The sequence below is a fragment of the Lonchura striata genome, chromosome 14, assembly GCF_050655825.1.
Source record: "Lonchura striata isolate lonStrDom1 chromosome 14, ASM5065582v1, whole genome shotgun sequence".
NCBI classification, from domain to species: domain Eukaryota; kingdom Metazoa; phylum Chordata; class Aves; order Passeriformes; family Estrildidae; genus Lonchura; species Lonchura striata.
The window spans coordinates 268,576-288,824 of NC_140716.1; the positions used below are offsets into that span (position 1 = coordinate 268,576).

At 40.8% G+C, this 20,249-nt stretch overlaps 3 protein-coding genes across 34 annotated transcripts in view; 1 reads left to right on the forward strand and 2 right to left on the reverse strand.

The window, feature by feature from the left end:
* The window catches only part of GNPTG (N-acetylglucosamine-1-phosphate transferase subunit gamma), a 26,493-nt gene extending 24,537 nt beyond the window's left edge, over nt 1–1,956 (reverse strand). For 27 of the 30 annotated variants that reach the window (XM_085591903.1, XM_085591915.1, XM_085591895.1 and 24 more), the window contains exons 1-2: nt 1,825–1,948; nt 1,506–1,715 (exon numbers count right to left, since the gene is read on the reverse strand). In XM_085591903.1, coding sequence (XP_085448029.1) covers nt 1,506–1,715; nt 1,825–1,933 — 319 coding nt within the window. In that variant the 5' untranslated portion in view covers nt 1,934–1,948. Of the gene's footprint in view, nt 1–1,366; nt 1,435–1,505; nt 1,748–1,824 lie in introns of all 30 variants that reach the window. The other 3 variants (XM_085591923.1, XM_085591921.1, XM_085591922.1) reach the window with 3 other exon arrangements.
* On the forward strand, nt 1,910–9,430 carry TSR3 (TSR3 ribosome maturation factor). The gene is made up of 6 exons (XM_021543823.4): nt 1,910–2,013; nt 2,110–2,326; nt 3,167–3,360; nt 4,173–4,346; nt 5,705–5,768; nt 5,853–9,430. Exons 1-6 carry the CDS (start codon nt 1,932–1,934, stop codon nt 5,983–5,985), a joined length of 864 nt encoding a protein of 287 aa, XP_021399498.1. The 5' UTR covers nt 1,910–1,931; the 3' UTR covers nt 5,986–9,430.
* On the reverse strand, nt 8,624–18,612 carry UBE2I (ubiquitin conjugating enzyme E2 I). Of its 3 annotated transcripts, none has more exons than XM_021543825.4 (7): nt 18,507–18,612; nt 14,886–14,964; nt 14,579–14,662; nt 14,059–14,131; nt 12,226–12,335; nt 11,974–12,053; nt 8,624–9,277 (listed from the first exon to the last, which is right to left on the reverse strand). In XM_021543825.4, the coding sequence occupies exons 2-7, from the start codon at nt 14,949–14,951 to the stop codon at nt 9,214–9,216; spliced, it is 477 nt and encodes a 158-aa protein (XP_021399500.1). In that variant the 5' UTR covers nt 14,952–14,964; nt 18,507–18,612; the 3' UTR covers nt 8,624–9,213. The 3 variants fall into 3 exon arrangements, with proteins under 3 accessions (XP_021399500.1, XP_021399501.2, XP_021399499.2); XM_021543826.4 differs by having other exon boundaries at nt 18,180–18,612; XM_021543824.4 differs by lacking the exon at nt 18,507–18,612 and adding an exon at nt 17,310–18,231.
* Between the last annotated feature and the right edge of the window lie 1,637 nt (nt 18,613–20,249).

Below are 20,249 nucleotides of genomic sequence, written 5' to 3' on the forward strand. Positions count from 1 at the left end.
ATTAAAATCCCATCCTAGATTATAATTCCCCACTGTCAGGATTGCATGGATACTTGTTCCAAGTATCTAGACAAACAATCCTCTAAACAATGGTCAGACTACCAGAATAACGCCCTGCAGAATGCTTTAACCACTGGGATACAGGAATACTGGGATACAGGCAGGTGCTTTTTCCCCAAGTGTTCTTCTGACTGCATGATCTTACATTTCTTTCTAGAGATGGGCTTGGCCCAAGGGTTTGCTCCTCTATTACATGAAATCTGTGCCTCAGTGATTAGGATGCTCTCCCCACAAATGAAAAACAGCAAATGTGAATGTATCTATAAGGAATGCATTAAACTCACATCTCCCTTTCCTGGGCAGATGCTGTAGAAGAGAAACTGCCAGAACTATTACCTCAACTGTTTTGTAGAAAAAAAGAACAAGTACAGTTTCCATGCTAAAGAAATAATTGTGCAAGGCAGGGTTCCATGCCCTAGGTTTGTGTTCTATATACATTCCCAATTTTTGGCTACGTGTAAGACCCCATAACAAATATAAGATTTCTGGTGTGCTGTCCTTTTTTCCTACTACTTTTGGCATCTTCCCGTTCAGCATTCTGTTATGAATCCTATTTCTAACTATTTCACATACAGTATATGCAGAATTATACACTTGAGTTTATAAAATGTGACAGAAAACATTAAGCATAATCACATTCAATGTTGTCATACCAAAATCCCTTTCTTGAATCTGAACAAGGTTTAAGTTTCTGCCTAAGGTTAGCAGAGAGACAAGAGTTACTCCCTTTTGCTTAGTCTTTGCCTTCAGTGTTTATCTGGTCTCCTCTAGAGGTGGCCTAGAATTTTGTACATTCCTGTTCATTTTGCTTAAGGGGTGTATTTATGTTGCAACACTGAGGAGGCTGTGTGTGAAACTGAGCCCCTCTGACTAGTTCCAAGACTACTTGTAGGGCTTTTTTTTAAAACTCTTTTTGGGTACTAAGTACTACTTGATGATGGGATGACTTTTATATGATAATGACGCTGAGGATTTCGACAAGAAAAACAGAGTGTTTACTGTGGGACAAAAGGATGTGTTACAGGCTAGAAAAACACACAATAAAATGTATGGATAGTCCCATCACAAAAACAGTATTAACAGCACCGGGACCTGGAGCCACCAGTGAAGTTAATATAGGTTTTGATGAAATTAAATATATTTGCCCATGCTTATTTTCCACGATGCTTATAAAACCACATGCAAAATTCGGTTTGCACGCATAAAGTCGAAATAGACTATTTGCACTGCAAACAACTGTTGCTAAGTGATGAAAACTGTAGTAAAAAAAAAAAAAAAAGAAAAAAGAAGTAACGGTTGCATATACCTGATACTGCAGACGGAGACATCTTTGGCTGCAGCCTATTTGTTTGAGGCAAGAATGGGTTATTCAACCTTTCAAAAGAAGGAAAGTTAAACGTTTAAGGCTGAGTTATGCATCTGGGCGTCCATACATCCTCCCCTACCTGTGTATCTCAACACTGACGGCCGCTGCCCGCGGGCCAACAGCGGGGTCTGCGGCAGCGGCCCGGCCCGGCGCCCCATCCCCGTTGGAAGAAAAGGGCTGGAGCAGGCACAACGGCAGACGGACCCGAACTCGCCGAGTGCAGATGGATCGCGGGACGACACGGTGAGCAGTCGGCCACGTACCCGAATGTATTCGGCTCCTCCACGATCTTCATTTTCCCCGCCGAGGCGAAGAGACCTGCTAGGAGAGAGCAGTTGGGCGCGGCGGACGGACCAAGCGCCGGCGCGCCCGCCCGCGCCGCGGCCCCCAGCACGCACCCAGCGCCGCGCCCAGCGCCACAAGCAGCGCCCGCGCCGCCATGGCCGGCGCCGCGGGAAGCGGAAGCGCGCGGCGCCGCGGGGCGGGGTCTCGGCCGAGCGCGGCCATGGAGCGCGGCCGGCGCGCGGGCCGGCGCGGGACTCGGAGCCTCGAGACTTTCGCGGCGGAAGCGGAGGCCGCGCTGGCAGGTGCGTGAGGCGCCGCGGGACGCGGGCAAGGGAAGGGGGGTCCTGCCGAGCCGTGCCCGTCTCCGCTGGGCACTGATGCACGCCTGCTGATTTCAGCTTGCCTGGACGGCGAGAGGGCCGCGGATGGGGGCGCTCGGGAGGACAAGTTCCCCTGCCCCCTTGCCATGTGGGAGCTCGGACACTGCGATCCCAAGAAATGCACCGGGAGAAAATTAGCCCGGAAGGGGTTGCTGCGAACCCTGCGCCTCCGCCAGAGATTCCCGGGCGTCGTCCTGAGTCCGCTGGCCACGGAGTACATCTCTCCGGCTGACAGGTGGGGGCTCGATGCCTGTTCGCAAAACTGGGGCGGCGAGGGAAGTGCGGGAGGTGCAGACTGTGAGGGAGAGCCCTTGGTTCAAATACCGTCCTGATGCTGTATTAGAGAGAGCGTTTTAACCACTGATACATGGCTGAAACTCATATGGAGTAAAATTGACCTTCTTATTGCGTTACACTGATGCATGAACATGAGACAGAGTCGTTTTATCAAGTCAGCTTAACATTTTTACACAGCTAGTGTCAGATAAGGAAAGCATCTGTAGATCCCAATGAAAAATGAAAGTGCACATCCTGTAGGTTAATTTCTTCCGAGCACAGCCTTATAGCTACTGTGTTTTTTATATTTAAGTTCTTCGATTAGACAACCGAAGTTGCTGTTAACCAGAAAACTTTTTGCGGAAAATGAGAATTTTCTTCAAATGTGCCTCCAGAAATTTTATAAAATTTTATATACTTACTCAGAGAAAAGATTTGTCTCTAGAAGCAGAGAGAACCTAGCAGAGAACCTAAATCAGAACTTCGGTGTAGTTGAAGGTGTGAACATTACTATTAACCACACTTTTGTCACATTTTTAAACCTAGAATTATTCACATTTCATTTTGAAACACACGAGTAAACCTGTTTTTGCTATTTGCATGTTTGGAGGAAAACCATGCTACTGTTCCTTCTCATTGCGTCCCTGTTATAGGTTATTGGAAATTATATGGGTTTTGATTGACAAAAGCAGGTTGACATATGCAAGTTTGTTGCCAATATAAAGCAGCAGTTGGAATTCTCACTTTATCAGTATAATGGTGGTAATTTTTCAAATACAGTGGCGTTCCTTTTTTTCAGGCATGTCATTGCTCAGAGTGGAATTGCAGTCATAGATTGCTCATGGGCCAAATTAGAAGAAACTCCCTTTAAGAGAATGAGGGGGAGTCATCTGCGGTTGCTGCCTTACTTGGTGGCTGCAAATCCTGTAAACTACGGTCGGCCGTGCAAGCTGTCCTGTGTGGAAGCTTTTGCTGCAGCGTTTTGCATTGTTGGTAGGTTCAGTTTATCTGATGTGAAATATGGTGCTAGCAATTGCTACATCCTTAATAAATCAGAAGAGATGGTTTCTGACAAACTGTAATGCTGTCAGTAATGGGTCATCACTTTGACTTTGGGATCAGATTGTCTAGCCTTCTTCCAAGTGCATGTTACCAGTCACACTGAGATATCTGTCGAGTATTCCTGTCAGCTACTAGACAGGACACAAACTGATAATCCTCATTTTGTCTGGATGGTGTGTAACGTTAGAAAACCTGTTAAAAAAAAAAAAAAAAAAAAAAAAAAAAAAAGATGGAACATTAATCCCTAGGCAAGTTTGCCTTAATGAGAGGTAGCAGCTGGCTGTTGATAGGTTGAGGTCTGGGTAAGAACAAAAGAAATTGCCCCCTCTTGTGATGTTTTGTTCTCATCACAGAACTTTGATAAGAGAAATGCTCTACCATACTGCAGACAGATCTTATCTTCTGAAAATACTGTACGTACAACTGGCCTTGTACTGAAGGGCTGTGGGACCTAGAGCTTGAATCATTCATTGCCTGTACAAAATACTTTTATGTAGCACTCTCTAGAAGGCTATGAACTACTCTTGGATTCAGTTCTTGGATTCAATTCCGTTTCAAGTTAAACTGAAATTTGAAAATATCTGTAGTCTTTCCAAAAGTTTTAATCCTTGAACACTGAAAGAAACACTGGCAAAACATTTTTATCTTGTATTGACATAAATGCACATACTGAACTAGAAACACGTAAGCCGAGTGAAATCTCAGAGTAAAGAAGAAAACTGATAATATATTTTCTGTTTCAGGATTCCCAGATCTAGCCACCATTCTTCTAAGGAAATTTAAATGGGGTAAGGCATTTATTGACCTGAACAAAAATCTCTTGGAAAAATATGCAGCCTGTCATTGCCAGGATGACATGCTAATCATTGAGAAGGACTTTTTAGCCCACGTCCAAGAAAAAAAAGACGAAGAAGTAGGTAAGAGAAAAACAGAGAAACACTACACATGCCCTTTTTGTAACTAGTTTCTTCACAGTCTTTGCATTAAATCTCATAAAAATATTAGAAAGGTGGAAAGTAAGTGCTTTGCTGATACGTGTTCTGTCTTTATACTATGCTAAGTGTACCTGTTTGCCCATTTTTTTCAACTCAAATAGGGTGAAAATAACTAAAGCAATTTAATGCATAGAGTATTCACAGCTGAATCATAAAGCAGTTACCCTTATTCGGCTAACCAAATTGAAAAACATGGGAGCAATAAGAAAATACGATACTTCCTTGTTTTTTATACAGATGTTAAAAGCAGAGTATGAGTAAAAAGACTAGTAACTGAGAAGGAACTATGAGAGAAATATAGGCATACAGTCAGACAGTAGGTTAGTTATACAAAAATCTAAGAAGGACCTTTAATAGACATATTTATATAATCCTCAATCAAGATTTTTAAAATCAGATCTATAAAGATAACTAAAATGATTTATAATAAGTACAAGTAGTTTATTTCCAAAGTCTTCCAGTATTTTATTGCAATCCCAGTATTTCAGGCTGTATTCGCCAGTGAGTGCTTGGTCTCATTCAAGACAGCGCAAAGAAAGGCAAATAATCAAGAACATATGAAAAGGGATTATCCTAATTAACATTTTCCTTTCATTATGATTAAGCCCTTAAAATAGGCAAGGTGCTCATACTGTAAGAAGATGGTCAATAGCCTTCACTTGCTCTAAACCTTTATCTCTTTGCCATGATACTGAATTAAACCATCCTCTTGGTGGAAGCCTAACTAGTTAGATTAAACTGAAGACAGCTCTTAAGAGGCAACACAGCTATGCCACTTACAGCACACTTCCACCTACATTCCTATGTATTTTCTGGTTGAACTGCAGAACCAAGATTTGTTTGACTTTTCTCATAGTTCTTCCCAGCTACTTCAGCCAAAGTAAGCCCAGCCCTACCCTTACTCAGCAAGAGCTAAACCTGGACGGCTGTAATTCACTTCTCAGTAGACATCAGCTAACTAGATAACTGTTTTAGAACTTAATCCATGTTGTCTTACCCAAAGCCTTAGAAACCTACTTATACAATCTGACCACCTCTAAAGAGCTACAGAACCCCTTGCAGGGGGTGAGGGAAGAGTGAAAAGCCTAGACTGGGCAGGCAGGACTTCAGTTATTTTCTCATCTCCCCCAGTTTCTCCTCAAACAACTATGGCCAACTTCTAAGATATATGAACTAGCCTTTCTGTGCCTTTCCCTCCCTGCCATTAATCTATGAAAATGAAGGAAGACCATTATGAAAATGCTTTTTTCATCTTCTGCAGTTTTTCCTTCTTTTTCCAGATCCATTTGATGTTGACTTAGAAAAAGAATTTTCTAATCCCAACAGGCCAGTCAATTCCTCACGGTAATGGAATTTAATTTAAGTTTAAATAATAGTTTTACTTACTGTAAGTTATTTTGCTTTTATAATGTTGAAAAATGTTTCCAGTCTAGCACAAAGGAAGGAAGACTCTGAGGAGGACAGCGTGAGCAGTCCAGATGACGCCACTGAAAGCAGTGAAAACAATGATGAGAGCAGTCCAGAAGAAATAAAAATCCCCAACTATCCCAAAGATTTGTAACACCTTGTATAAAGAAGTTTTCTTGTGAATACTTGAGTGTGTCTTGTTCACCTGTTTGGTGCTTAGCAAACCTCTGTCTCTCTGCAGGTTTGTAGGTATTTTATGCATGAGGGCTCTAGGTTATTTAATTTTTAGGTAAGTATGGAACATTATTTTGTAAGGAGTTTGAAGCTTAGTTACAAGTTAAAAAATAACACAGTATTCCAATCAATCTGTCTGGAAAGTTGTTTATAGGGGATTATTTTTAACTAATAGTATATTAGGTAAACTTTCTTAACTTCTGGTCTATATTTCAGCAGGAGAACATGACTAAGCTATTGCCCTGTTCATGGTACCTACCACATAGGGAGTCTCTGACTTTTTGCAGTCTTGAACCTGCCATATGTATTTCAACTACTTCATCTATTTAGAATAAACTGAGCTAAGCCTGAAAGGAAAAAATGCTTCTTGGAATTGCTTTAACATTTCAGTATGCCTTTTCGGTTACTTTAATTGCTCATTTTATTTACCCAGATAAAGTCCTAAGCAACAACACAGTGTTTTTGGCACTTCATATTCAGAACTGTACTGTGAAATTTCACATCACAGGTTTATCAGTGCTATCTCTGTGTATTTTTATCACTCCAAGTGGCACTGTACCAAGTAAGAAATACACATTGTCTGGTCCTTAAAGCTTTGTAACACTCACACCAGCACTAATATCTTAGGTTACTTTTCCCTATGCCTGCCTGTTTGTATAGTGAAAATGAGCTGTTACCAGTTGTTTTCTATACATTTAAATACAGTACTCTTTGGAGTTTCAAGCACCCAACTGAAACCTAAACTTTAGTGATCCTTCAGTAATATTGGCAATACTAAGGACAATTCGTAGACTCACCTTCACAAACCAAAGTTCTTCACATCACAGGACTTTCTCCTATTGTCCCTCTACTACTTAGAGGGATTAAATACTAGTGCTACTGGAGCTAGAGCTGGGAGTAACAGCAGCAGTTTGGGTGGTACCAATACTCAATTTCCCTTTTAAAAACAAGAAGCACAAGTGAATTAATTCTACAAGGAGACTTTCCCTTTGATTTGGTTTTCTCAATAACCTGCCCACCCATATGAAATCTGTCTCAAATGTGCTGCTTTAGCAAGGATTTCTTACACAGTGATAAGAAAGCAATTCAACGTAACTTTTCAAAGCCTAAAAACCGTGTGAACATGTATCATGGGGTGACATTATGATGCTGGTATCCCCAGTCGTGTGTTCTGTTTATATTTGATACTATGTTCTGTGCTTTCAGAACTGACTCTGAAAGTGAAGGTTTGTTTTGTCTTGTTATCAGCTGGTTCACCTCCCACCATGGTCTGTTGTCTAGAAGAGGCTAGTGCTGGCTGGCTTGCTTTTGCTTTGCTTGCTGGTTTTCACTTGCTTGCTTCTGCCTTTGGTTCCTAGATAGTTTAGCTAAGCAGTCCAATTTTTTCCCTGGACTGTTTTTTTTTCCTTTCCCTTTCCTGAATGTCATTCCAACCTGCTCCGGACTGGGACCTGGGAAACACCGAGGAACACCGAGAGCCTGCGCTCTGTGATCTGCAGCAGCCATCCCCAGTGCAGGAGAGCAATGCCTAGTGCCCAGACCCGGGCGATCATTCCCAAGAGAGACTTTCTGGATTTGTCATCTCTTCAGAGTGGTGAGTTTTGTTGTCATCTGGTGGTGTTAATTTTTTTTGTGCTGGGGAGTGTTTTGTTTGTTAAATAAACAGATTCTGTTCCACTTCTGCCCAAGAAAATTCTTCCCGAACCCAGTGGGTGGGGAGGGGGAGCGGGGGTTTGTTTTCTGGGGGCTTCCAGAGGTTTTTCTCCCAAATTTGCCCTAAACTAGGACAACATGTCAGCTATTCCAATTTGGGGGAATACTTTTATATTATAAAGCTGTAGTGATCAAATGCAGACAAGCAAAATACATCTGGGAACAGAGCTGTGTAATTAACTTAAGTGCTGAGCTGTAGGCCTTCTTTTTCATAAACTCACTGAAGAAGCCAAGCTCGGATGGAACAAAGCTTTCCACGTTTTTTTTGTTTTGCAGAATAATTTTGACTTAAAAATATAATTTAAAAAGCAGTGAAAGTTTAATGGAGGGTGTATCAGCTTGACATACATGAAAACAACTTACATAATTTAACAGATTTCCTTTACAGAAGGAAACTGTAATTGCACAGGGCACATGCTTTCCCTTATAAGCTGTATGCATTAATATATGGAAAGAGGCAAGAAATTGTTTCTGATAAACAGGCTCCATTAAAAATCCTCAGCATTCCTTGGACAACTTCTATTGTTGTTCGTATCAGTCTAAAGCTCACAATTTTATATTAACATGGTCACACCAGTATGCTGATCCCATTATACACAGTAAGCAGTTGATCTCTGCTTGAAGAACTGATCAGAATTGACTTGCTGCGTTTACCATACATGGTCCGAGGACGAGCCGCATACGCGCTCCGGGTCACGGATAGGCAAAACAAATGAAGGCAACATCTAAACTAAAGGCGAACGCAGCATCACATGCCTTGAACAGAACTTGCACTGAATTGTATTCAGAGCCGTTTAAATGGCAGCCTTTTAATAATTTTAATGAAGATAAATGAAACAAAGCCCTTTATATAAACAGTTTATTTACTCTAAACAGCAACACAGACAGAATGTCATATAAACACAAAGAAAGTGATGCAGAATAAGGATGCTGGCTAACTTTGGATCTCAGAGGCTCTTAAGCAATAACAACCTAGTTTCTGAAAGATAGAAAAAACAAATTCAGGGAGGGAAGGGGGTGGAGGGCATGATTTTTTTTCATACAGCCAGAGGCTAAATATAGTTCTAACATTTTAAAGCATGCCTGCATCAGATAGCAAAGTAACTAGAGATACTAGTGAATTTGTAGAAGTATAAAAGTTTATAATTTTACAGCAGTTGAAATACTGACATCAATATTAAAATAAAAGCAAGTTTTACATAACAATCAAAAATACAAAAGACTGAAGGAAGAGACCCTGTATGAAAAAACTGGGGGCAATTCAGCAAATTTAGAACTGTATACAACTGGCAAATATGGAAAATGGCACACATACAACCCCCTCCCCTTATGTGGATATTAATTGTACATAGCAACATTACATTTTGCAAAAGTTTTGTAAACAAGTTCTTGCCAAACCAATCCCTTCCTTTTTAAGATGCTGTGTGACAAATGCTTATGATGGTGCAAACTTCTTGGCTTGTGCTCGAACCCTCTTTTCATATTCCACTCTGTTTTGGCTGAAAAGAGAAAGTGTAATTATAGCTGGAGAAATCAAGAGGCTGTATTACAGAGTTAGTTTCATAATGAAGAGAAACAGAAGTCATTGCTGAAGGCAAACCCTTTTGATAGCCATTCATGGAACACTACAATAAAGATTTTCTGGACAAGTATGGTACTGTTCAACTAGTTATTTCATCACCTGTTGTCAAATGATCGCACTGACTTTGTACTGTACCAGTCTATTTGAAGAGGTTTGCACCTGCTCTTCTCAAGACCAACTATACCTCATGTGCAAACATTCCCTGATTCATCTTAAGTTTTCTGCTCCCCACTCACATTAAGACCTGAGGTCATTAATAACAAATTCCAGTACCTTAACAGTACAAAGTGAGGAGAGCAGTTCACTAACAGCTGGTGGACTGCATATGGTTTTAAATTATCATCGTTACTGCTTTGGAGAGAGAATGGAAACAATCCTAAGAAACAGGAAAATTATAATGGTGTGGTAATTTCAGCCTTTATCTCTACAGACCCTGACTCACAGATTTAGGTTTATCCTAATCTTCAGCTGGGAGAAAAAAAGCTAGCTCAACACAGCTAAGTGTAGCATAGTTACTACTGATGAGTGAATTATGTCCAGTCACTAAGTCTCATACTCAAGATGTAAAAGGGCAAGTTCTTCTGTTTTCTGTTCTTGTGCCAGCAATGGATAGTAGCAGCAATATTCATTTATAGTAAAGCATTCATTTACATTCAGTTGTCCATTCTGTATTAGCTGTCAGAAGTGTGAGTTGAGCTAAACAAAAATTTGTAACCATTACTCTTCTGCCAGAAATAGTTTAGAGTGACTAGATTTTGCAGACAGCTTTGCAGTAAATTTAACTCACTTTCAGCTATGAAGGCTTGCTGCAGTGAAAAAAAAAAAAAAAGGCAGCAAGAAGAAGAAATGAAGCAGCAGAAAGAAGAAATGAAAACAATTTTGACCAACTGGGGTCACAATTGCTAGCAAAGAGACTGAAGATATTCTCTTCTCATGAAGAGATTTACAAACTTTAGTCCACATTTTTTCCTCTAAGTTATATTGCACTGCCACCTGAGAACATAGCCTAGCTTTTAAGTCTGGCACCCATAGAATTCACACAGAAGAATGCTGTCCATAGCAGACCCTGAATGCCTACAGCAAAGAGGAGGAAGTAGGCTAGCACCTTAGGAGTGCTAAAGTTACTGAACGACAGTACCAAAGGAATCTTGAGAATATGTGTTCTCATTCTGAATGTTAATTCTTGAAAGTTTAACAGCTTGACTAAAAGACATCTATGTAAACAATGGTGCATCTTCTGCAGTATTTATCAACTATGCCAACATTACAGATGCATGCACAATGGTGCTCTGTTTAACTTCTACCATATATACAGTAAGCAGCAAGAGAGGCACACTCTCAGACTGCAGAATAGTAACCCATCTGAAATACTCTGCAAGTCCAAGAGACAAGAAAAGCATAAATGGGAAACTATACATACTTGAAATAACAAAAATCCTGTAATATTTTAAATTAAACATTTTTCCCCCTGGAAGCACTTTAAACAGAAACAAGACTAGCCAAGACTGGTTTTGTACATACATGGATGTGGGAGGTGATTAAGAAAAATAAAACACTGACTATCTACACATGTACAGAAGTATATTATTGAGGCCTTCTTCATCATTCCTGGTTCCTACAACTGTGGCCACTTAACCATCTTCCATATGCACTCAACTACATCAAGCCTTCAGTAAGTACTTTAAAAAATAACACTGAGTGAAACAATTAAATGCAAAAAACACTACCCATCCCTATGTTTCCTTTTCACTGGGTCCCTATAACAAACCATATTTAACATAGCTTGCAAGTGCACTCACATAAAATGTTATTTTTCAAGTCTGGCTCTCTCCTGGAGGCCTCTTCTGTCCAGAACTGTAATTCCACAATTCCATCTTGGTTACTATTTCAGTAGCTACCACTGCCAAAAGCATTTGTTTAAAATGTTTTGCTTCCCTAAAGATTATAGAACAGATATCCATTTTTAATGGTGGGAAAACCTTTAAGACTAAGCCTAAAAAAAAAACAAACCAAAAAAACACAACGCAAACAAACCCAAAACGTCTCTTCAGCTCACAAATTATCCCCTTTCCTATCAATGCAAACTTCATTCTGCTAATTTCAACCTACTCTTTTGGAAGCTGTAGTTTTCCCAAAATGCCATGTTTCCTACAGTGACCACAGCTCTCCTCTGTCCTTCAGGCACAAGTTCTTACAGGTATGCACTACTGGGCAGAAGTAAGTTACTCCTGTAGTGGCAAATGTGACTTGTCACCTAATTCAGTCTCCTCTCCTCTTCTCCTGCTCTCTCTTCTCCCATTACACCACATTGTTACTATTGGCCTTTAAGGGAAAGGACTCTGTGTTAGGCTAGAACCAGGATGAAAATCATGATATAAGGAGTCTTCACACCTTACTGCTTTTGCTTTGTTATTAAAAGCTCCACTAGCCTAACAGCCATGAAGCTACCATTTTGTTCAAGTTTAGCACAATCTAGGCATCTCCACAGAATACAGTAATGAAGGCAAGAGAATTCCCCATGTCATTTGTAAAAACATTTGCATGTTATACTACAAATAACAGACACCTGTAGGCAATATGACAGCTTTCAGGCTCATACGCAAAGACACTTACCAGTAAATTGTGTAAGCCTCTGCTTGAGCTGGGTCTTGAATATTTGGTTCATTTAGAAGTTCTTGTATGCCTAACAAGATCTATGGAAAAAGGAATAGATGTAACAGGCATATATTATGGGTATTACTAATAGAGTTTCAGTGAAAAACCCTTAGAAACCAATTTAGGTACACCGAGTGAACATCTTATATTTTCATCAGATAAGCAAGCAAAGCAAAAGTATTAAGAATATGTCTAAGTACAACTACTGACCTGTTTAATTGTGATTGCTGGCCGCCAGTCCTTATCCTCCTCTAAGATGGAGAGACACACGGTGCCTGAAGGATACACATTTGGGTGGAATAACGGTGGTTCAAATTTACCTGATAAAGAAGAGGAAATTACTTGCATACAGTGCTAAGAGGAAGATCAGAGAATTGGGTTAGATCAGTTGGGGGAAAACAAAACCCAAAAATCCCCAAACCAACACTAGCAAAAGACCCCCAGATAAAACCCCACTAGTTTCTGGAGCTATAAATACCAGTTTTCTTCTTGACTCAGCCCACACCCAAAACAGAAACTGCATCACATCCGTGATATCAATCCAGGCGATACAATTTTGTCTTTCTGACTGGTAATCTTTTGGTCTAGGAATGGAAATGGACTAAGAAATTCCTAATAGCTTTGTGATAAAGACCTTTTAAAAACAATTCTGTCTTTTCAGCTTTACATACTACTACGTAAAGGAAAGACACTACCCTTCACTCATCTTTTCTCTCCTCACTTTAAAATAATGGAAGTTTCACACAAGGAAGGCTTAAGTTCTTAGCATTTTCTTTCAGTTTCGTATTTTCCTAATATACAGGAAAATATGAAACTGAAAAAATTAAGATGCACTAAACAAAAGGAACCAAGTTTAAATTACAAGACTAACTGAAGGCTTGTACAGCTTTCCTTTTGCCATTCAATCTATATTCTGGCACTGCTTTTAACCTTTACAGGCCTTAAATGCAACAGCTAGCATCTTCAGTAAAGTAATGAACACTCCTTTTACAATACATGAAATATCTACATATTAGTGCAGTTTTCTCATCCCTCTGACATTGCAAATATTCAAAAGATGTAACAGTCTTGCTGCCCTATGAAGTTCAGTAGTACTTCAGAAGCTGAACTGGTAGGGAGTTTTATCAGTCACATATGCATCTTCTTTTAAGGCACAACAATTCCTTTAACACTGTCAGGATGTGAAAACTGGCATTTTTCAAGGAAATAATGTGAAACGTTTTCAGTCACAAGAAATGTTTGCCCCTGTGTTACATGTATTTATTTAGGTGGTATCAAAGAAAAGGAGTCGCCAGGAGCTGATAGAGCTGAAATATGCTAATGTGATGAGAGATGAATTGCTGTCCAAAGAGCAATTGTAATGACTGTCATTGATTTGAGAAGGTAGCCAATTCAAGAACCAAGAAACCATGCAATGCAATAGATGTTTTTAAGTTTCTATAATAGGTGAAGTTTGAGATGATATAAGGAAAATTCAGTTCAAAAACTTAAGGAAACTAGGTATCTGAAGATCTACTAAGATACAGTATACATACACAGTATGTATACTGTATGCTATACACAGTAGCAGAAAAAGAACAGATTAGTATTTTAGAGCAAGTTGATTAAAAGGTTCAAGTTAGAGACCCCTTTTTTCCAAGTTCCTGTCTTCTGAGTTCTCAGCTTAGAAGATGAACTTAACAGTAAGAATATAGGGATTTGTCTAAGTGTGCCTACATATTAGTTTCCAAGGACAGCTGATAATGAAGTGAGCATTTCAAGTGATGCTTTTGTCAGACTTTGAGGGAACCTACACACCAATCTCCCTCCCCTCCCAGTTCTGATATATTGAGCACTTAGCTGATTTAGTCACAGCTTTCTTTGATGAACTGCAAGTGGGCAGGGAAAAAAGAAAACGCAATGTGCATTAAAAAAAAAAACAACAAAACAAAAATCAAACAAAACTGTAAGAAAGTAATAACCATTTGTAAGAACCTCATGGATTAATTAAACACTGTTCTAATAACCCTGTGGTTTTTAATTACCTGTGGTAATTTTACTTACATTTTGGGGGTGAAGAAGGGTAGTCATCCTTGAAAAGCATCCGTAGTTTAAATAAGCCTCCTTCCCATGGTGTCTATCAAGAGTTAATGTAGAATTTTGGTTACAGCAAGGAAAAGTCAAAATTGTGGAAAAAAGCTTACAAAGAATACTGTTTCTCAGGCAAAGCACAGAACATTCTTCTACACAGAGAAAATAGCTGTCTTGCACTGTACCACACTGTCTAGACTATGGTAAACTATTCTACCTATAGAAGAAGCTGAAGTGGAAAGGAAGGGGTTTCTTTCTTCAGCTAGTAAGAGATGCCAACTCATCAACACAGCCAGGGTCATCACCAGTAATTCCATATAAAAGTAAAATTTTCACCCTAGTCCACAGCACTTTTAATTTTAAAGTAGCAGTAGGATACAAACTTCTTTATCAAATGATACATAATGTAAATTCTCAATTGTCAGTATAGTGCATAATCAACTTATGTTACTTTTCACCATAAATGAGAAATCAGGAGAACAGTAAGTCTTACCCCTTTCTTTCCTGGAATAGCACATTCCCAGTTCATTAGATTCATTGTGCCGTCTGGATTTTTTGTAGGTACTGCTACAAATCCCTGAATCAAAGCAAAAAGACATGGTGAGGATTTTACAAGATGTACTTAAAATACTTCATAAAATATTTTATCTTTACACAAAGTTACTTCTTTTTGCACTACTTTTTTTTTCAATTTAAAAATAATTATTTTAATTTAAAAAAAAATCCTATCAGGGTAATGAAAAAATCATCACCAGAACACTGAAACAATTGCAGTCAGATTTGGTGGCTTTGGTACTTACAAACGGATGATCTTTTCTCCAGGCTTTTCTCTCCTGTGCAAGTCTGCTAAGAGCTATGCCAGACATATTCAGAGTCCCTCTGAAACAAAAGTAATTGCTGTTAGCATATACTTTAACTTATAGCATAAACAATGCATTATGTGTTTATAAGCCCCTGCTCACTCAAGAGTAATTTTGACCTCTCATTTTCACTTCAATAACCTAGCCACATGTTTCTCACAGCTGGCAGAATTTATCATCAGGAATAACATCAAATTTCCCTATGCCATCAAGTTCTTAGTTACTGGACATGACCTACAAAATTCCATTCTTACCTTATTGTTTTATATTTGAACCCCATCTTCGAAGAAACTTTGACAGTAGTTTGACAATAGAAACAGTATTAGTAATGGAAAAAGTGTGCAGACTTCCTACTTGTGCAAATGACACACTCTTTATCTCCCTCCTACACCACATGCAATATGGCAAGTTTCTTCTGTAGGCAAACACCTGTATTACTCCCATTTCTGCAAATGGGAATAAGAAATACTACTTTTTGGGTAAATTCCCATTGAAAGCCAGTATTCCCCACAAAAGCAACAGGGGCATAGAATTTAACAAAGTCATCTCAGTTTTGCAGTGATGCTGCTATAAAACTTCTAGACAACATCAGGAACAGGCAGCAACTTAGCTAAGGAAGAGCCAGCAGCTCATTGCACAAGACAGATTTTCAATTCCAGTATAAACTGAAGACTATTTCTGAACCTTCACGGCCTTAGTAATAGCCAAGCATGGTAACCACCATAATAAACCTTTTTGACAGCAGAATAGTAGAATGCTTCCACTTGAGCTCACAGAGTGACTCTCAGCAGTGTTACCACTCTATTAAAACAAACCCTTATACACTGGTTAAGGATTATGCAAAATTTCACAACCTCTCAATATGTTGATTATTTATAAGAAGTACTGCAGTCTACTACTATTATAAGCATATGAATTGTAGAACTTTAAGCAGCTTATGCAGTTCCTAGAACAATATCTATTTTAAATCTGTTCTCCAACCTTTTAAGACTGTTTTGCCTAGATGGCCATATTCCCTAATTCACTTTCAAAGTAGCAACTAAATTAATGTCAGATAAAGCTTTTTAAAAGGGACAATTCACACTCAGTGGACATGCACACACACAAAAATATTCCTATGTTCAGTCTGATTTTCCTCCAGTAGTCCCAACACATCCACCTCTGTATTAATTATGGCAGAAGACTTGCAGGACTTAGGGAATGTGTACACATGACTTCAGATTTTAGTCTGCTCACAAGCTGGAGATGCAGAGCCATTGAAAAAAATACCAGTAGAACTGAAAAAAAACCCAAGAAACCAAAGACAACAAAAATCCTCTCCCTTAACCAAATTATACAGGCTGCAAGTTTTACTATGTCATGAGCAAGTTTTAATATGTTGTAAGAGATGTAAATGAACTGAATGTACAGCAGAATTTCAGCTGTGCCTTTGGTACCTGGTAGTCCACTGTACCAATACTAACTTTCCCATCACAGGCATATTTGCTTATAAACCATCCAAATATTCCCACATAGTTCACCAAACTCAGCTACCTTTTCTGCCAAAAAAATGCATTACAGGATGCTTTCAAATATATTTATTCCATTTCCTGTGGCTAACAGCCAATTAATTACAACATGAACCTCAAGGGAAACGCCAGTTTCTCACTGGGTAAATAAGCAGCGGATCTTCTGCAGAACATCAGTAACCCAGTAACTTTTTGAGTAATTGAAAAAAAAAAAAAAATCCCGAGTACTTGCTTTTCTTACACACTATACTGTGCCTTAGTACAATAAAGGTTTTTCTAATGGTCTACAAATAACTTTCCAAATCTTGAGGCATTAGACTTAGTTAAGCACTGAAAAATTTCAGCATGTATGACAGACAACAAGCTTCACATATATGGTTTCCATAGACTTCAGTTACACTGACGAGCAGCTAAAACCTCATCAGTCTAACAGAAAATAAAGATTAAACAAGACTGAAAGCTCATTTCACAAACTAAGATCCCATTAGTTAAGCATCCCTTCACAAGCTAACTGGCAATATAAACTCTCTATATCCCAATCTATTTATGTACTACATTAACAGAAAGAATTTTACACCAGAGGAAGTCTATTCAATTCTATTTTGTGGCACATGCCATGAAAGTCAAAGAGACCACTCTTCACGTTTTGAGTTGAATCCCCCAAATTCACCCCTGCCATTAAGAGGTAGTAATGTCCCTTTTACTGCCATCAACTCAGAAAGTTAACAGAAACTTCCAAATTTACTCAATAGCTTGCCTTTGCTGCTGCTACTGCCTATTTTAAAAAAAGGACGAAATAAAATCATCACGCTTATCATAAATGCAAATTTTTGTGTCCCATTACAGAATATCTTACCCATTTACACTCTCCGATGAGGTGGAATAACCTACTTTCAGACACAAAACGCACATCTCGCAAGGAATCGTTCCTGTGCCACAAACAACTCTCTAAATACATCAACAATATGCTCTTTGAGGTTCAAGAACTTTCAGTACGACTTATTGATTCCAAGCAGCAAGAAAAAAAGTCCCCAAAACGTTAAGATTGCTAGCCTCATTTTTTACTTTGCAGGTTAAATACTGACATAGAAAGTCAGTATTATCGAAATAGTTTGCCCCGAACTATTGCAACTTTATTTTTCAGAAGGGTGGAGAAAGCCACGGTCTAAGCTTTAGTCAAAGCACGCTAACTCTGGACTAGGATAGAAAGTCTCCTCTGCTTGCGGCAAGAAAGGTAGAAGAGGCCGAGCGGCGACCGGAGTCGCTCATTAAACAACAGAAGATGCCGCGCGGCGATGGGCTCGGTGTTCGACGGCCAAGTGAGCGGACAGGGCCGAGGCCCGCCCGCCACCACCGAGGGCCGCCGGTCCCGTCGGCCCCGCGAGGGGCCGAGGCAGCGCCCAAGGCCTGCACGGGGCACCGCGGGCCCGCCCGCCGCTCCCGGGCAGCCACCCGGCGGGGCGGGACGGACCGCGCAGACCGAGCGGCTCCACGCCCCGCTCGGCGACCTCCGCCCGCCACCGCCAAGAGCTGCGAGCCGCTCGGAACCTCCGGCGGGCAGCGCCGCGCCGCGCCGGCCGGCCCGGCCACAAGGCAGCAGTCGCCAGGCCCGCACGTCCATCCGCCGCTCCCGTCCCGTCCCGCCGTAGGCGGGGGGCGCCCGCCCGGCCCGGCCCCGCTCCCCGACCCCGGGGCCGCCGCGGCCCCACTCCCGGGCGGGCCTCACCGAGAGCCGCCGCCGCCGCGCGTGTCCCGGATCGAGGCCGCGTCAGTGACCCGGATGTTCCCGCTCCCGCCGCTTTGTCTCCACTCCGGAGTTTCCCTCCCTCTCGCCTCGCCGACGAGCGCGAAAGCGCTATTCTGTCCCTCGGCCCGATCCGTCTGTGATCCCATCGTCACGCTTTGCGCATCCTCACGACACAGGACCCAGAGGTGCCCCCAGCAGTGCCTGAGTACGGAACACTAGAAACCCCTCCGCAGGGCTACACCGAAGCCGAGCACCTCCCGTGCCTTCCGCTGCCCCGCTCCGGCCGAGAGCCGAATCAACCTTTACCTCTGGCGCTCCGGGAGCCGCCTGTCGCTTCCGAAGGCCTGGTGTGTCGCCGGCGCGCTCGGGTCTGCGGGCCGCGCTCCAGCCGGGCCGAGCCCCGCCCCTGCCCGGCCGGGCCCGCGGGGCGGGGCCGCGGCTCCCGCGGCACTCCCGCGGCGGCGGCCGGGCCCGGCGGCCTATCGGAGCCGGCAGCCGCTCGGGGGCGGGCTGCGTTCGCCTCCGGCCCGCGCTGCTTTCGCTGACCTTTACGGGATTTCTGACCTGGGTTTGGTTTCCTTGGCGGGGGACGAGTGGGAGGGATGTTGTTTGGGTTTCTAAGAACACATTTTAAATGGCAAGTGGAGTATGAATCACATTCTATTCCCATCTTGAACTTGTCTTTCTTAATGAAACTGAGGAATTTTTAGTCCTGAAATCGCTGCCTTGTGCTAGTCTGTATCAATGTTACTTGAAAGATGTTCTATGTAGTATTAATGCTCAAAATGGTTTCTTCAGAAGTCTAGGATTGACTATTTCAATAAATAATCACCTGGATTCCAATCAGCCCTAATCAAAATCTTCAGCAAAGATCACTCTACCTAAGAAACCTTTCAACAGGGGCAAATGCACACTGTAGACCAGGATAAATACATACTCCCCTGTGTAACTTTCCACACAGTGACATGAAAAGCAGTGGAAACTGTCAACACCTGGCTTGCAGGACCTCTCTCACGAAATTGTACACATTACAGTCTCTGAGAATGTCACATACATGTGTGTATGACTTATGAGGCAAGAGTTCAGCACACTGAAAGATGAACAGCACCCAAAACGGTGAATTTGCAGGATCATTTTCATCTTTTTGAAGTGAAACTTCTCACTGAAATGAAAACTAGTGCCAAATGAACCCTAGATGTTATAAAAGATCAAAACAGGTTGCTAATGACTAAGTTGTTTATGTCCCCTTTATAACCTGGTTTCTAGTTCAGGGTAGACACTTGTCTCTTTTGTGCTCTCATTTTTCCTAAATGGCGAAAACACAGCAACAGGTATATAGAATATGAATTTGGATTGAAAGTCGTGCTGGCTGACTCTAAAATATAAATATTTTTAGTAGGACAGTCTGATGAAAATACAGGTGCACACACTGATTACTTAATTACTGTAATTGCTATACTTGATTACTACAGCAGTGTTTGTTCTTAGCACTTATTTTAGTAAAATTCAAATGCAATTAAATGCAGCAAAACAGTTTAGTAAAATTAGAATTTTACTGATGTTGCTGAATATACAAGGAAATAATAGAATGTGCTTTGCACTTAAAACTGACTAAACTGTTAAGATGAAATTTGCTTCACATGTAACTATAGAGGCTTTAGGAATTTAAAAATCATGGGTCTTAGCTTCTCAAGTTCTTACTAGCAGTTTGGGAAGTAAGAGCTGTCCAGTGGTCTTCTCAATACTAATACTCAATTATAAACTTTTCTATAGTTGTAGAGGACACAACTGTCAAATTTCCTGGATAATTTCAACAACCTGTACTTTGTACTTATAGTTTACTTCCTTAAGCCATTTCTATCCTTGAAACTTATTATATGTTTGACTTATTACAAAGCATCAATTTCCAATAGCTTCGTTTTTCAAACAAAGGAAGCACTTATATTAAAAAGCAAACTAGCGGATTCTAGAATGTTTGCTGTTAGGCAGGGTGGTTTTTGAGTTGTGCAAAAGAAAATGTAAGCAAAGTCATTAGTTAAAACTTTTTCA

Excerpts from the sequence above, each read along its gene's own strand:
- TSR3 (XM_021543823.4), top strand. The coding sequence starts at position 1,932 with ATGGAGCGCGGCCGGCGCGCGGGCCGGCGCGGGACTCGGAGCCTCGAG. Across the intron at positions 2,014-2,109 it reads AGCGGAGGCCGCGCTGGCAG|CTTGCCTGGACGGCGAGAGG; the intron begins GTGCGTGAGGCG and ends TGCTGATTTCAG. Across the intron at positions 4,347-5,704 it reads AAAAAAAGACGAAGAAGTAG|ATCCATTTGATGTTGACTTA; the intron begins GTAAGAGAAAAA and ends TTCTTTTTCCAG.
- UBE2I (XM_021543826.4), bottom strand. The coding sequence starts at position 18,346 with ATGGGATCACAGACGGATCGGGCCGAGGGACAGAATAGCGCTTTCGCG. Across the intron at positions 12,336-14,058 it reads CCCTTCTTCACCCCCAAAAT|GTAAATTTGAACCACCGTTA; the intron begins GTAAGTAAAATT and ends CTTCTTTATCAG. Across the intron at positions 9,278-11,973 it reads GAGGCTTACACAATTTACTG|CCAAAACAGAGTGGAATATG; the intron begins GTAAGTGTCTTT and ends TTCTCTTTTCAG.